Here is a 16,887-nt window from a genome sequence, read left to right as displayed (position 1 = left end):
TCGATAGGTAAAAGCCCCGGTGCCTTTGCAGCTGGCTTTGGATTCGCCGCTAGTTTAGCAGCGCAGGCGTCTTCGTACGCTTATAACACACCATCGTATCGATGGCAATGTTTCAGGTGACTAATCAGGTTGGCAGTATTATAGCTCGTTGCCTTTTTCCCTCCTCGTGGAACTTCTGCATTGCATGTGTTAATACAAATAGCAAGTGAACTATCTAACTCTGAAACTTTGAAATAGTCCCATACTACCGACGACATGTTTGTTTACTGTCCTGCCTTCACGGCCGCACACCATTTACGTCACAGCCAGGCATGAGTTAGGGAGCGCTGGATTTGTGAAAAACTCTCCTCTTCCTAAACCACAATACCACAGTACTGGCAAAACGGGAAGAGCCGAGGGAAAAACAAGCGCCCCTCATCCCAATCCACCCACACCGCAGTATATTTTTCTTTTTTTTAACCAAAATATATATTTTATATTATCGGGCTATTAATACTGTTATCAGGTTTATCGGGATGATGTCATAATTCCTAATATCGGACCGATAATTATCGGGCCGATAATTATCGTGCACCACTAATGATAATTCATCAACCTTTTTATTTGAGTAAATCATTCAATCACATAAACAACGATCAACTATATTTAAACAAACACACAAACGAGAAAATTACTCTAATATTGAATCCAATCAAGTCCCATCCAATTAACAAAAAAATCCAACACTGTGTCCTGAAGACAGAACCCAGAGTAACCACTAACCAGGATGACAGTCTGTAACACAGTCAGGAGACCTTTACAAACGGCCCCGCCCCCTCGCACCGAGGCGCAGCATATTGCTAAGGACTAAATACGATGGAGAGTTCTCTTCTCAGCCTTATTACCCATAGGGGATGAAGAGGAGTAAGTAAATAAAGAGGCCGGCGCTCCAGGGTCTGGTTCTGCTGTGCGTTTTTGTGATGTAATGGTAAAACATTTCATAATTCCTCCACGGGATGCCATTGTACATCACTCAACCCCGCGAAATACACACACTCAGTACATAGCTAGACCCGCGAATTTGCGGGCCAGGAATTCGCGGGCACAGCTGTAGTTACATGTGTGTGTATTTTGCGGGTTTCTAAATGTTTTGTGCGCGTGTGTTTATGTTGACAAGGAGGTTTAATAACTGTGTGCTACACAAAACGTGCAGTCGGTTTCATTTTCATCGCCGTTTGTAGTAGAGTTAACAGGGTATTTTTATTTTAACTCTCGTCCCAAATTCGTCCCAAAATTCGTCCCAAAATTATTTTTTATCCTCCGCGACACAATTTTTTTCGGCCCCGGGACGTCGGGACGTCCTTAAGCTCGAGCCCTGGCTGTGGGAGAAGGGCGAGCTGTTGATGTTTCACAAGCATTTCTGTTATATCAGTCTGCTTCTTGATAACTTTGCATATGTCCTTTTCATAGTCACTTTGTCGCCACTGTACTTGAGTCCAGAGCCTTTGGTGCTTTAGGTCTAGCTCCAAGTGCTGAAATAGACCTATCTGAGGGGTTTACATGACTGCTTGGGATTAGTGGATGGCTGTGTCCTGCTTGCTCTTGTGTGTCTTCTTTCTGCCGTGTGTTTGCATTGTCCAAATGCGTGTTCATTGCATCACTCTTATCCTGTGCGTCGTACTCTTCATACATTTTAATTTTAGCGTTTGACACTGCTAAAGCGGTTTTAATTTTCAGTTCTTCTTTCTCAGCCCGAAGAAGTACCTCCTTAACTGCCAAGGCTTGACTTTGCTTTAGCGAAGCAGCCTTGGCTTCCAAAGCTGCACGCTTTACTTCCTCTCTTAGTCGTGCTGAGGATGCTGTTGAAGCGGATGAAGCCCTGCTAGCTCTACTGGATCTTGACACCACAGATACACTGTCCATATGAGAAACATCATCGTTGAGTCAATTAATCCACACATCAGCTTCATTAATAAAGTCCTGAAACCTCTGAGATTTAGGCTCAAACCAGCTCTCTTGATCATGGCTCTTTTCTTCTTCATTCATAAAAAGCACAACTGAGCAGTTACAGTCTTTAAACTCTTCAAGATTGCCTTGAAAAGTTTCATCTTTGAGATAACTTCCATCAAGTTACAGGTGTTGCCCATTAAAGGCTCAACTTCATTCATTTTGGCAGTGAGTTGTCTTAATTTACTTCTCCTTGCATTGATGCAGAGCTGTAGCCGCTGCTCCATGGCCTTTTCCGTTGGTTTTGCTGCCCTCTTGTGGGCTTCGACCATAAACGCACCCTCAGTGGCGCTGTCCTCCGACATTATTAAGCCGGTTTGGCTGAACAAAAGACAACAGCTGTTTTACCAATTGGCTCGAACTCCAACGGAAAGGCATGCAGAGTGGCGTGACAGCCTGCAGTCCATGTCCACACGTAGCCACGATCAGATCCACTTCGTTTCTGCCGCGGCTCCAGTAGCCACGATCAGATCCACATCCGACAATTCCAGTGATAGTAGGTTCCTACACGCTAGTAATCCTCACGACGTTGTCGGAAGTTTTTGACTTAATGTAGTGGCCAATTGTCCAAAAGAAAGTTAAAGTTCAAAGGCCACTTAGTCTAGGAGGCGAGTTTGAGTATTGACTCGCGTATATTCAAGAAATCAGATTTGAAGAACAGACTTGCTCGTTCCATTCAGGCGCTTTATTGAGAGGTTCAATAGATCAGCTGGCGGCCCACTGCCAACGTGCAACATTTGCACGGTATTTAAACAAATAAACAAACAAGATCCCTCGGTCTTACAGATGTGTGTGGTCAAAACATTTTTCCAACTTCCTCCAAAACCATTTTACATTACATTGCATTTAGCTGACGCTTTTATCCAAAGCGACTTACAATAAGTGCGTTCGACCAACAAGATACAAACTTGAAGAAAACAGCCATAATTCATTACCATAAAATAATGTGCCTAAATGGCTCTTACACATAGGCACAGTAGATGATGCCTGGACACAAACATATTTGAGTGTTTGTTTTAAATATCTGATTTTGAGAAAGAAATATTATTTACTGATGCCTGAACTTGGCCTTAGTGTCATGAAAGCAACTGCAGTGTTTCCCCTATATACAAATTAGGGATGTCCCGATCACCTTTTTTTGCTCCCGATCCGATTCCGATCATTTGATTTTGACAATCTGCCGATACCGATTTTTCCCGATCCGATCTTTATGCAATGCATTAAGAGAAAAAAAAGGTAACAGATAACGGCTGGTCATCCAACGCAATGAATTCAGCTATCTTGGCTGTTATTGTGTTGGCCTTTTCACTGTTCTGGGGCAGTTTCTCTTTCCTTTTAAAAGTCTCTGAAAGTGTCGGTTGCTTCAGTGCAGTTACCTGAGTGGCCGCTGTGTACTCGCCGTGTTGTTGTTGGTGTTTGTTTCTCAGGTAGCGTATTAGATTGGTCGTGTTGAACGTAGCTCTGTTCTTTCCACCTCGCAGAACCTCTGCCTTCCAAGCATTGCATCTGGCTGTTACACTGCCTTCGCTTTCAATTTTATAATACTTCCAAACTCCTGACATTTTCTCTGTCCCGACTCCCGAGTCACCAGCTGAACGTAGACTCTCGTTAGCTTACTGCTACTATTAGACACTGTGCCCACTCTGTTGCCAGATTTGAGAGAAAAAGCAACCAGGTCTGAAAACAAGCCCAGAGAAAGCAACACATACATGACGTTGTGTAATTTTAAACCAAAACTAAGTCCTCAGGATGACTTTAAGACGTGAAGATGGTCATTTTCGTTTTGTAACATTAAATTAAAAAAAAAAAAAATCCCGATCCCCGATTTTTTTCTCCCGATCCCCGATTTTTTGAAAATCACGAGATCGGCTCCGATCCCCGATCACGTGATCGGATCGGGACATCTCTAATACAAATAGCAGCGGTACAGCCAGGTACGCCAGCCAGGTACCCAAAAAGAAAAACATGTTCATACAATACTGAATACATTTGAAGCCATTTTGACGTATATGACCTATGTCAATAAGTTTCTGTTTTTGTAGTGTATTTTGTATAGATTTTTCATTTATTCTTTATACATGTATATAAAATCTCGCCTAGGGCAGCAAATTGGCTAGAACCGGCTCTGGTACTAGGCCTCAAGAACCTTTCTTGTGCTGGCAGAAACATAGAAACAAATTGGCGGGGCGCACTTCGCACGCGCACACACTAAAAAATTCCACGCGTTCCGCGTTCACATTATGCTTGGCCCACGTGCCTTAGCACCGCTGCTATGACTCCATCCTAGGGGAAACACTGAACTGCATGACTTTTGAATCAGGTTCAGCCTTCCCAAAGCATACACCAAAGTTTACTTTATTTACTATAATTCTATTATGTATCATTACTTTCTAACCCTTCTAAGAAAAGTAGACTCATACATGAATCAATGAAATAGAAGATTAGGCCCGATATGTGTATCACCATCATCATAAAATGTTAAGTGCAGTCATCAGACTGCACAGCATTTATCCTGACAGAAGGACAGTATGGGCTGAGTCTTAACAAAGGTCCTCCATTATGGTTCAAATGTCAGCAGGACTCTGAAACAACCCCCACCCAACGGCTGGGGATTATTACTGGAGCCGTGTGTGTGTGTGTGTGTGTGTGTGTGTGTGTGTGTGTGTGTGTGTGGTGTGTGTGTGTGTGTGTGTGTGTGTGTGTGTGGTGTGTGTGTGTGTGTGTGTGTGTGTGTGTGTGTGTGTGTGTGTGTGTGTGTGTGTGTGTGTGTGTGTGTGCGTGTGCGTGTGCGTGTGTGTGTGTGTGTGTGTGTGTGTGTGCGCGCGCACTCACCGTTGAAGACAGCCTGTCCCTTTGCCAGCTCTTGGTCTGTTTGGATGATGTATTCCTCCTGAGTAAAACCCCTCCTGCATGGCAACGACCCCGGCTTGCTGGACAACAGCCGCTCGGCCTCCCCACCCAGAACCACAACCTGGAGAAGAGAAAAAAGAGATATTTTTAAAACATTTCAAATAAAAATAAATATTCTTATATTTGTATGAATTGTAGATGTTTATACAGTTTGGTAACTTTTAAATGATTGTTCTCCTGTATGCCACAAAAGTATTCCATCAGCATTTATAATAATAATAATATATTTTATTTCTATAGCGCTTTTCTTGAACCCAAAGACGCTTTACTTATAATTAAAATCACAACATGGACTAGTGCAATATTCAAATCACATAAGGCCTTATTATTAGGCCTCTCTATTTTTATAGGGATACTTTATGTTGATATCAGGGTTTTGTCTAAATCGGGTAACAGGGGAGCTGCTCCCTCTTACTTTCGGCATGCGCCCTCATAACAAAATGCAAATTTTCCTCCTAACATTTTTAAAGTGATGCCAGAAAACAATATTTTTGTTCGTCAAATTCTCAGGAGAATTTGGATATCATTCTGAATAAAGTATTGGTGCTGCAAAGATGTCCCAGACTACAAATTGTATTCGACGGACTGAATACATATACCTTTGTTTGGGACAGATCCTCTTAAAAGAAAATCACACAATGATAATTTTAAACATATCCTTCAATGATATGCAACAATTATCCATCCCTACAAATTGTGAATCATCCCAATAATAAAATCAGTCAAAATAACCGCAATCAGTTATTTATTCCAAATCTCATAGCTCAAGCCTCAACAAAACTACATTTTTTAAATAAAAGCCAATACATTTTGCAAATCATAACCAGGGAGTGTGATTGAAGCCATATGAACTGCTTTGGGTGTGTGCTGTTGTTGTCAGAATATGATCATGGGGAACAGGAGAGAAGCCCTAGACCACTGATTTAGTTTTGTCCAAACAATGAAGCAGGAGCAGAATGTTGTGCGCCAAAGGGGAAATAAATGGAGTTCAGCACCCGTCCAAACCAAGAGAGCATTATTAATGACAAGCAGACAACTGGGTCAATTTATTTTGATGATAATTAGCATCTAGACTTCTGTCTCTCCTGTTGTTTGAGCCCAGGCCAAACCCCCCCCCCCACATATACGCCCACTGCTTTGTAGAGCAACATAGTTTCCGTTTCTCCCTTTCTATAAACCTGAACATTTTGCACATATTTTACATATTGTCCTTACAATACCTCATTACATTTACATTTAAAAAATGCAGCTACTTTGCACATGTAATGTTTAAGGTATGCTATGTCCATATTTATCTTTGTTGTAGATTGTTCTATTACTTTTATTCAAACTGTATTCCCTTCTTATCATGTAGCCTACACTTCTTCCTTTCATTGATACATTTAAATCACCTGACTACAGCATATAACATACCTGCTGCAACCCTGTGCTGCTGCTGCTGCTGCTTCTCTCTGCCTCATCCTCTATTGCTGGAGGCAGCTCCACCTCATCTGATCTCTGATATGAAAGCAATCGTGTTATGATCATATTGAGCTATTGGTGTGAGTCTAACATTAAACAAGCAGTCTGCTTGTCATACATTGCTGACGATACATTTTAAGAGGCAATTTGTTGAGTCACTGCCGCTAAATGCCGGTAGCATCAAGCTAGCAAATCCTGCATTAGCCTCACATCAACAGGTGTAGACAGAACATCCATCCTGAGCTAATTTACTGAATAAACCAACTCACATCTCCTGTCTTTTTTTTCACCCAACTCATTAGACTATTCTTCTGCAGGCGTTTCATTGTTGTTTTCTGTCAAATTCAATACTGTAGTTCAAAACCGCGGTACCTGCTCACCATCTGTGAGTTATTTTTAGAATGCACGCTACATTCGTTGTCGAGTTCGCGCGCGTCCACCTGGGCAGGCTGTGGGTCCTTCTCAGGTCGATTAAATGGAATCCTTGCGTCCCTCATTTGCGTCGTTTCCCTGTGACTAGTCCCTCCCACCAGAGAAGCATGGAGAGACGCAAGGAAACCACGAGAAGCAGGGAAATTAGGCTGCAGTCGGATAGTTTAAAAATCAGCTCCTAAGTTCTAACCCTATCGTCTATTCCTTGACCTCTGAGTGAAACGTCACGGGGTTAAGGGATAGTGGATAGGAGAATTAAAAAGGACTTAGGAGAAGAGACTGCGGTGCTTTAGAGAATCGACTGCACTTTCACTATCCGACGTGTTTATGATGCGCCAGCGGACGTCATTTTGTGCGTCTGCTGCTGTGGGGAAACTATGGAAACTACAGTTTCCTATACAGCGGACTACAACATGGATGTTTAATAAGAACGAGGGACTACTGTGAACTCATCTAGAGACTCTGCACCGTGCTCTGATGCTGCTGCTTTGCTTTATGAATGTGGACAACAGAGAAACAGATTCTTCATGACCAAAGTTGGAATTGAAATAAAAAAGGAAAGTGAAACTTATGCTCGTCACCCTCTCCCTCCGGTCCACATTAATACAAATGATCCCAATACGTATGATTGTATGAACTAAAGATCTTAAAATCAATACAGATGTATTTATTATAAACGTTAGTCCCTAACATCTATCACTGTGTATATCACCATTCAAACATCTTTTAAAAGTTGAACAAACCCCACACAGCTCAGTGAAGACTGAAATGTTGACTTTATTTGATCATTTCAGTGAAAACTAACGTTCATATTTCTCTCTTTATTATAATACTGATGAACGTTCAAAACAAAGCACTTTGGCAACTTACCACCTATGTTTTAAAATGCTTAATAAGCACCGTAACTTTCATGATATCATTTCTCGGTCATAATCGGTTGTTTCCGTGAACGGCCGACTGTTGAGTGACGGCAAATGCTGCGGCTGCAAGGCATTGTGGGGCAGCATTTTCGCTTCTCCTGTCGGTTAGGGAGGTCCAGTGGTTCCTAAGCTAAAGGAGGTTATAAAGGAAGTTTGAAACCTCCTTTCCTATCATTCTCATCATTCTAGAGAATTCGAACGGCACTTATCATGGCTGCCACTGAGGGACTTCCGGGTCATTTCACTCCTTTAGGAAGGTTCCTAAGCTAAATGGACTATTCGACTTCAGCCTTAGTTTTAAGAGCAATGGGACGTCCTTTCCTCCGGAGCGTCACGTGAAGCGACGTCCGTTTGTGATGACGCCGCACAGCTGATCGTCTGACAGCAGCTCTGTCCCCGTTATTTTCACACACACTCCCGCCTCTGTTAGTACACATTTACTGACACAAACATTTGTATCATCTGTTGTAGACCCAAATACATTACATAAAATTAGAACTCATTCTCAAAAAAGATAAACGCCATTCTTAAAATGTATAAACGAAAAATCATGAAAATGTTTCCAATAAATGAATAAAATAATTGTTGGCCACTTTGTTGTTCAGATATATCACATATTTGTAACTAAATGATACATTAATTGAAACAAAACACAGTATAGACTGAGGAGTGACTCTCGTGAGTTTCATGTATTTTCTTCACTCCGCTGGCAAACTGCTCTCATGTTAAGCATCAGATCAGTGCATGCCCCGCATCGTCCAATCAGTGAGCGATACACAGTAAGGGGGCGGAGCGAGTATCTGAGGATTTCATCGGAGGATGGTCTGGTGGTTCCTCGGTTATCGCTCCTCCATTATCGCTCCTCGCTCCTCGATCGTCGGTCCTCCGGCAGAAATAAGCGCCATGGGACGGTACTCAAGATGGCGCAGACAAATCAACTTCCGGTGATACAGAGGAGCGAGGAAATGAAAATAATCTACCTGAGAAGGACCCTGTGTGTGTCCTTCTCCTCCGTGACGATTACGGCTTGAGGTTAAAAAATAATAATAAACAAATTTGAAACTTGGGGGAGGGGGACACAAACGGGCAGACAGCAGAGCTCGGGGCAATAATGCAGATTTATTTGACTTTTTTACACTTTGTTGTTCTCCTCCTTTTCTCCGCTCTTGTCTCTGACTGTGTGTGTGTGTGTGTGTGTGTGTGTGTGTGTGTGTGTGTGTGTGTGTGTGTGTGTGTGTGTGTGTGTGTGGTGTGTGTGTGTGTGTGTGTGTGTGTGTGTGTGTGTGTGTGTGTGTGTGTGTGTGTGTGTGTGTGTGTGTGTGTGTGTGTGTTGTGTGTGTGTGTGTGTGTGTGTGTGTGTTTGGGGGGGATTAAAGTAATGAAGGCAAGACGGCTGCTGGATTTGCTTCCACTTAACCTAAAAACTTTAAACCCTGACGTCTTCGCTGCCCATCCTGAAATGCTTGGAGGAAGGGGCATCCGGGGGGGGGGGGGTTGCCTTCATCTCCTCCCTCATTAGCTTAAGGAGTAGGGATGGGTATCGTTAAGGTTTTAACGGTACTACTACTTTTATCGATACCGTTTATCGGTCCGGTCTTTTAACAGTACTCTTATCGTTTCTTTTGGAGAAAAAAACAAGGTAAACTAACTAAACAAATTGTGAACAAAACTAACATTGCTTTTTATTTAAATTAAATATATAATATTTCACATCAAAAGAAACAACAATGTTTTAACAAATCGTATTAAATAATGTGATGACAGAACTGTAAACAGAATAGCTGAAACTTTAACAAAATAAATAACTCGGGTCAGGGTGCACTTTAAAAAATGTAGTGGTGATTGTGGAAGGTGCAATCTATGTACTCAATTAGTTACTTGTAAAGGGGGTAACACAAGCAACTTAATGAAGCATTTGCAAACGAGACACTCATTGAATCTAAAACGGTGCAGCATATTTGACAGCCTAAACAATGTGGCTGCTAGCGATACTGCTAGTGCTAATAGTGCTAGCGGGCTTCAGCCACGCCGTGTGTAAATGTGACCTGAGCGAAGGCTCGCAGGCAGGTTAGCAGGTTAAAAGGTAAGCATGAAAAATCCATTGTTAGGCTTGGAAATAAAATAATCTCACCATCTAGTTGAGTTTCTATCCCACACCCCCCCATACTGACATCACCAAGTAACACTAACGCTCCAATTAGCAAGCGCTCAAGGGCGAGGGATGTCCCGATCACCTTTTTTTGCTCCCGATCCGATTCCGATCATTTGATTTTGACAATCTGCCGATACCGATTTTTCCCGATCCGATCTTTATGCAATGCATTAAGAGAAAAAAAAGGTAACAGATAACGGCTGGTTATCCAACGCGATGAATTCAGCGATCTTGGCTGTTATTTGTTTGGCCTTTTCACTGTTCTGGGGTAGGGCTGCAACAAACGACTAATTTGATAATCGATTAATCTATCGATTAATGAAATGATTAATCGACTATTCGGACTATTACTGTATGCCTTGCACAATTTCTCAAACGCTCTTATTTAGCCATCAACTTTTAGATTTAGCTTGAGGTTGTTTTAGGCATGTGGAAACATGAAGACAATAAAGATGAATACTTGATTCCAAAATACATATATTATTGAAATAAATTAAATTGTGAACAAAACTAACATTGCTTTTTATTCAAATTAAATAAATAATATTTCACATCAAAAGAAACAACAGTGTTTTAACAAATCGTATTAAATAATCTGACAGAACTGTAAACAGAATAGCTGAAACTTTAACAAACTAAATAATAATAATTAAAACTGCGGTCGCACTTGTGCGCGCAGTGATGAGCGGGCCCTCGCGTCCGTGCGCCTGTCGGGGAGGGTTGCTGGTCCCCCCCCCTCAGTCCTCCGAAATGAGCCGTTTGTCATCCCTCTAAATTGTTAACCTGACTTTGCGTTCCTTTGTTTCTGACCAGGAAATCTTAGGCATGTGCGCCAGTTCTGTCGGTACCATTTTTCCTGCATCAACCAGTTAGCGATATGCCAACAGTGAAGAATAAACATATTTATAACTAGTTTAGCTAGCTCCAGAGGTAGATGGAATAACTAAGTGTGTTTGGTCTAACTGTTAGTGTGTGTTTTGCTCAGCTCCGCAGTCCGTCACAGCAAACATTTAAATGTAAACCTAAGACGCAAAGAAGTCCAAGATAACAGATACATATAAACAACCATAATGTAGATTCAATGATATGAGAGAAGTTGTAGATTAAGTGTAGACAGTATTTAAAAAAAGACAATGTTAACAGCAATGTAATAAGTATATACAGTATTATGCAAAATGACAAGTACTACATGGCACACAGATGCAATTTTTTAATTATAAGTAAAAGTATGTAAGGCTGAAGTGACAGCAGTGATGAGCATTTAGATTAATGACGGGCATATTTATCGACTGAACATGCTCATTGTCTACAGTAATGTGTCTGACCCTCCACTGATGCTGTATACTAAGTTTGGCGTTGAAAAAGAAAACATGGAAATTTAAGTGAATATTTCACTGTTTTTAACATTATGGTAATTTTAAAAAAATGAAGAGGTTGGAGCTTTGGGGTTCCAGGACATAATATGTAGAGTAGGTCCAACCGAATAAGTGGGCAAAATGTCAGGTCGTTCGGAGTTACGGTGCCACTTTGTAAAGGTTTCCAAAAATGGAAATGTAGTAGTTTGGATGAATTTGTGACATGTAAATCGTCAAAAATGGTGTATTCGCTGTTAGCTTACGACCTCCACGAGTAATTTTTCAAAAATGTGCTCCTCAATTAAGTATCATATGGGATAGGGGCTGAACCTGTCCTGCATTGGAATTTTTCCGATCATTCCCCTAGGAGGAGTTTGCAAGAACGTGCGTAAAATGGCAGAAAAACGCACATTTTTCAAAATGGCCGACTTTCTGGGGGGCGGGGCTAATGGAAGGCAACTTGAAATATGTGTGCAATCATAATAGCAATATGTATACAGAGTTTCGTGAATATCGGAATAACTATATCCGAGTAGTTTAGAGTAATTTGCGACATGTAAATCGTCAACAATGGTGTATTCGCTGTTAGCTTACGACCTCCACGAGTAATTTTTCAAAAATGTGCTCCTCAATTAAGTATCATATGGGATAGGGGCTAAACCTGTCCTGCATTGGAATTTTTCCGATCATTCCCCTAGGAGGAGTTCGCAAGAACGTGAGTAAAATGGCTGAAAAACGCACATATTTCAAAATGGCCGACTTTTTGTGGGGCGGGGCTAATGGAATGTATGTACAAATATATCCGCAATTCCATGAGAAATGTCTGTGCCAAAATTCGTGAAGTTTTGAGAAACTATATGTGACTACCACACAATAGGGGGCGCTAGTGAGCAGTCTTTCTGAAAATGTACGTTTTTTTTTTACATTTTCGAAAAGGTCCTGGGCTCTGACGTGTGTCCCAAGTTTTGCGTCCGAAGCTCATTTTATGCTATCGCAATTTAAAAATAATGTATAGGCCACGCCCACATTCTAAATTTGTTGCGACACTTTGAATCTAAGTTCGTAGTCGCCCCGAGAGTATGTGTAAACAAAAAACAAAAAGAATAGTCCATCCGCTCTTGAGTTATAAATTGGCGGTGTTTTTGGCGCCCCCTATAGTCCAACATGAAAATACTTTGGTGTGCCTATTCCCCAAGACAGACTCAACGTGTCCACCAAAATCTGTGATGTTTGGATACATTGTTAATGAATTATGATCATTTCTTTCTAAGCCCCGCCTTTTTGCGAGAACGTTTTAATTCATGGCGGAAATAATTATCGTTTGAACATGCTCATCTCCTAGGGTAATGTGTATGACCCTCCGGCAATACTGTATACGAAGTTTGGTGTTGATAAACAAAAAATTGAAATTTAAGTGAATATTTAAGTGTTTTGAAAATTATGCTAATTTAAAAAAAAATAAAGTAGGCGGAGCTAAAGATTCCATTTGGATTATTTGTAGAGCAGGTCCACCCGGATATGTTTGCAAAATGTCAGGTCATTCGGAGTTACGGTGGGACTTTGTGAATTTTTCCAAAATGGAATAGAAATAGGTGGCGCTAGCGAGCAGGTTGGACAATTTGAACTCATTGACTCCAGAATATCACATTTTTCACCGGTCCTGGCGTCCGTGCAAAATTATACAACTTTTTCAGCATCCTAAAGGCCTGAAGTAGCGGACAAATAAACCTATTAAACTAACTATACAGTGGGGAAAGCCTTGGTAAAAAGGTGCGTTTTGAGGGCTTTTTTGAAAATGTCCAGGGTTGGGGCGCTGCGGATTTCGGGGGGGAGAGAGTTCCAGAGGGTGGGGGATGCCACACTGAAGGCTCTGTCACAAAAAGTCCGCAAATAACTCTGTTACCTCTAATCATTATGTTTGTATAATGTAGTTAGCTCCGTGTGTTGCTGCTAGCATACATAACACCTGACGTGGAAACGTTACTCGTGGACGGGGCTACAGAGCTACTAGAAAGACAGTCGAACCCGGTGCATTCCTCCGTCTGGATGTGGAGCACTTTTGATAAATGTTTAGACAAATTGCTCGTGTTACCGCCCTTACATGTTAAACTCTTATTCCACTTTTGATAACGAGCATTCTCCACATCGAGACGGGTAAAGTTTAACCACCTCGGAGCGCGTTCTCTCCGCCATCTCCCACGTGTGTGTGTTGCTGCATGTTGCAGCTGCCCGTGTGTAAACTGCCCCGCCCCCTCGCAAGCAGGCGGGGGAGAGAAAGATCGAAAATACATCATAGACGCATTTGTTTGTCTTTTTGCATATTAGAAACGAGTTGGCGACACTAAGACTGCGATATAATGTCTTTGTAGCAATAATACATGACATATCTTTTTTAAATGTCTCCAGTACCGATACAAAGACCAATAAAGTTAGAGCTTAACGGGGCGTAAAACACACGTGATGACGTCACCAACGAATCGACGACTGAATTAGTTGGCAACTAATTTGGTAATCGATTTTAATCGATTAAGTCGATTAGTTGTTGCACCCCTATTCTGGGGCAGTTTCTCTTTCCTCTTAAAAGTCTCTGAAAGTGTCGGTTGTTTCAGTGCCGTTACCTGAGTGGCCGCTGTGTACTCGCCGTGTTGTTGTTGCTGTTTGTTTCTCAGGTGGCGTATTAGATTGGTCGTGTTGAACGTAGCTCTGTTCTTTCCACCACGCGGAACCTCCGCCTTGCAAACATTGCATTTGGCTGTTACACTGCCTTCGCTTTCAATTTTATAATACTTCCAAACTCCTGACCTTTCTCTGTCCCGACTCCCGAGTCACCAGCTGAACGTAGCCTCTTGTTAGCTTACTGCTACTGTGACGACCCCTGCCTCACTATCTCTGGTGGTGGGTATGTGTGTGTGTGGCCCTTTAATGTCCTGTCAAAGGACTGGACCGGATCTCGCTCCCTCTCTCTCTCTCTCTCTGGCAGGAGGACGCAACGTGAAGGGCAGCCACGACCAGCTGACCTCTTGTTTCGCCTGTTTGTGTCCTTCAGCAGCAGCCAAATAAACTCTCTTCTTCTATTCACGCCCTCGTTTCTGTTGCGCGTTTGTTGTGGCTGAGAGCCATGACAGCACTATTAGACACTGCGCCCTGCCCACTATATTGCCAGATTTGAGAGAAATAAGCAACCAGGTCTATGAAAACAAGCCCAAAAGAAGCAACACATACATGATGTTGTGTACTTTTAAACCAAAACTAAGGCCTCAGGATGACTTTAAGACGTGAACATGGTCATTTTTGTTTTGTAACATTAAATAAAATAAAAATATTTTATAAAACTTTTTTTTTTAAATAAAAAAAAAAAAAAAAGATTCCCAATCCCCGATTTTTTTCTCCCGATTCCGATCTTTTGAAAATCACGTGATCGGCTCCGATCCCCGATCACGTGATCGGATCGGGACATCTCTAGCTCATGAGCATAATACGTCCTCTTTAAAGCCCTACTCAATTAATCAATTAAAAAAAAAAAAATTTAATTAATTGGATTAGAACATTTGACCAGTTCCACCTTAACCTGTAATGTAACACTAAGTATGCAGATGATTTGGATGAATAGGCAGATTAATTGATAACACAAAGGAAAGAAAATGATTAAGTGGATACAAATTCTTTCCTCAGCATGTTTTTTGAAGTCACAAGATGGATTATACAGTAATTCCAACTGCAGTAGCTCTGTGACAAGGCCTTCACTTTTTGAAACATATGTCTAGATACTGAGTACAGTGTTTCTAACCTGACCTCAAAGAGGTAAGGATCCACTTGAATCACACATATCTCCACAGTGCGAACCACAAAGATAGTTCAACAGAGCCCGTGCTTCACTAAACCTGACAACTGTGATTTGGAATGATGGTGGTTATCAACTCAATAAGTCAACCAAGGGTTTCTAAGGCTATGAGAGCATTCATATAAAAAGGGGCAGAGTTAGCAGTATATGACCAACTAAAAACAAGAACAGGTGTACTAACAACAGCTGCATATTTCACAAATAAGAGCAAACGGTTGTATTAATATGAAGGTATGTATTGTATGATTTAGAATATAAAATACTGTATTTATCAAGGTATAATATGTCCCATTCCTACAGCTGCAACTTTGATTTGGTTACTTATGCTATAGTTTACTATACATAAAGTCATATTTTTTAATAGTGCTTTTTATATTAGTTTCTTTATTTGGACCCAAGTTTATTTCTAGGGGTTGCGGCTGACCGCATAAGACTACACTTGTATACATGATCATCACATAATTTATTAAAACAATAGAAGTCATCTGATATGATCATAAGAGACCAGTACAATAACTTCTTAACGGAGAACTCTTGTTGTTGCTTTTTTTTGTAACCACCCGCCACGACATATTTTAGCTCTGGTTAGCTCATATGACATATTCAAGTTAAAAACAGCAGCCACAGTGAAAACACTCACACTGAGCACACCCAGCTACAGGAACTGACAAATAACCTGTGTGACTAAAACCATCAACAGGCAGCAGAATGCCCCTCTCACACACCAGCTTTAGCATGAAAAAAAAAACCTTCTAGGAGCGTGTTATTTCAATAGTGGTCATATACTGTATTCCACAATCATCACTACCGTCAGCAGTCGCCTGAAATAATGTCATCAATTCAATTCAAATTCAAAACCTTTATTTATCCAGGTAAAATCCCATTGAGATCAATGATCTCTTTTTCAAGGGAGAACTGCAGAAATCTACTAGAAGTCCTGCACGTTGGGTATTTGAATAAAACAAAGTGTATTGTGTATAGAAAGCAGCCAGTGTGTGTTGAAATAAAAAAGAAGGCAGAGTTGGGATGAGAACCGATAAGAAAATGCCGGGTACCGGGTATCCATACAAAATACACAATTTCGGTTCTGCTTAACGGTTCTGCTTAACAGTTCCTAAACGCGGTAGACCCTGTATTCCACCGGGTCCGTCTGCGCCGTGGCGCTGCGGTGACCCGGTAGAATACATAGCGGTATTAGCGGACTGGCCATCTGCGTGTTCTGGAGAATCACAGAACGACCGGTCGTCAGCGGGCCGTTGACGGCCGGCTCGGTTTGCTGGCGGCCGGCACCGCCCTTAATGTTTTTTAAACGGCATCATGTAAGTTGCAGCGACAGAGGTCCACAGTTGCCCCGCAGCGAGGCTCCCCCCGCCCTCCAGTAGACAGTTCACAAGCTCAGTCACTTCATAACACCAAAGATGGGTCACGGTTAGAGATGTCCCGATCCGATCACGTGATCGGGGATCGGAGCCGATCACGTGATTTTTAAAAGATCGGAATCGGGAGAAAAAGATCGGGATCGGGAATCCTTAAAAAAAAATTTTTATTTAATGTTACAAAACAAAAATGACCATGTTCACGTCTTAAAGTCATCCTGAGGCCTTAGTTTTGGTTTAAAATAACACAACATCATGTATGTGCTGCTTCTTTTGGGCTTGTTTTCATAGACCTGGACCTGGTTGCTTATTTCTCTCAAATCTGGCAACAGAGTGGGTGCAGTGTCTAATAGTAGCAGTAAGCTAACGAGAGGCTACGTTCAGCTGGGGAGTCGGGACAGAGCAAATGTCAGGAGTTTGGAAGTATTATAAAATTGAAAGCGAAAGCAGTGTA

General features: G+C 41.6%; 1 protein-coding gene across 2 annotated transcripts in view; it reads right to left on the bottom strand.

Moving 5' to 3' along the window:
• LOC117445615 (cadherin-2-like) overlaps positions 1 to 16,887 on the bottom strand; it is a 163,804-nt gene that overhangs the window by 135,780 nt on the left and 11,137 nt on the right. For both annotated transcript variants that reach the window (XM_034081380.1, XM_034081379.2), the window contains exon 2: positions 4,819 to 4,957. In XM_034081380.1, coding sequence (XP_033937271.1) covers positions 4,819 to 4,957 — 139 coding nt within the window. The remainder of the gene's footprint in view (positions 1 to 4,818; positions 4,958 to 16,887) is intronic.

Source organism: Pseudochaenichthys georgianus, chromosome 4 (assembly GCF_902827115.2).
Source record: "Pseudochaenichthys georgianus chromosome 4, fPseGeo1.2, whole genome shotgun sequence".
Classification (NCBI taxonomy): Eukaryota; Metazoa; Chordata; class Actinopteri; order Perciformes; family Channichthyidae; genus Pseudochaenichthys; species Pseudochaenichthys georgianus.
This window is presented reverse-complemented; position numbering and strand designations above follow the sequence as displayed.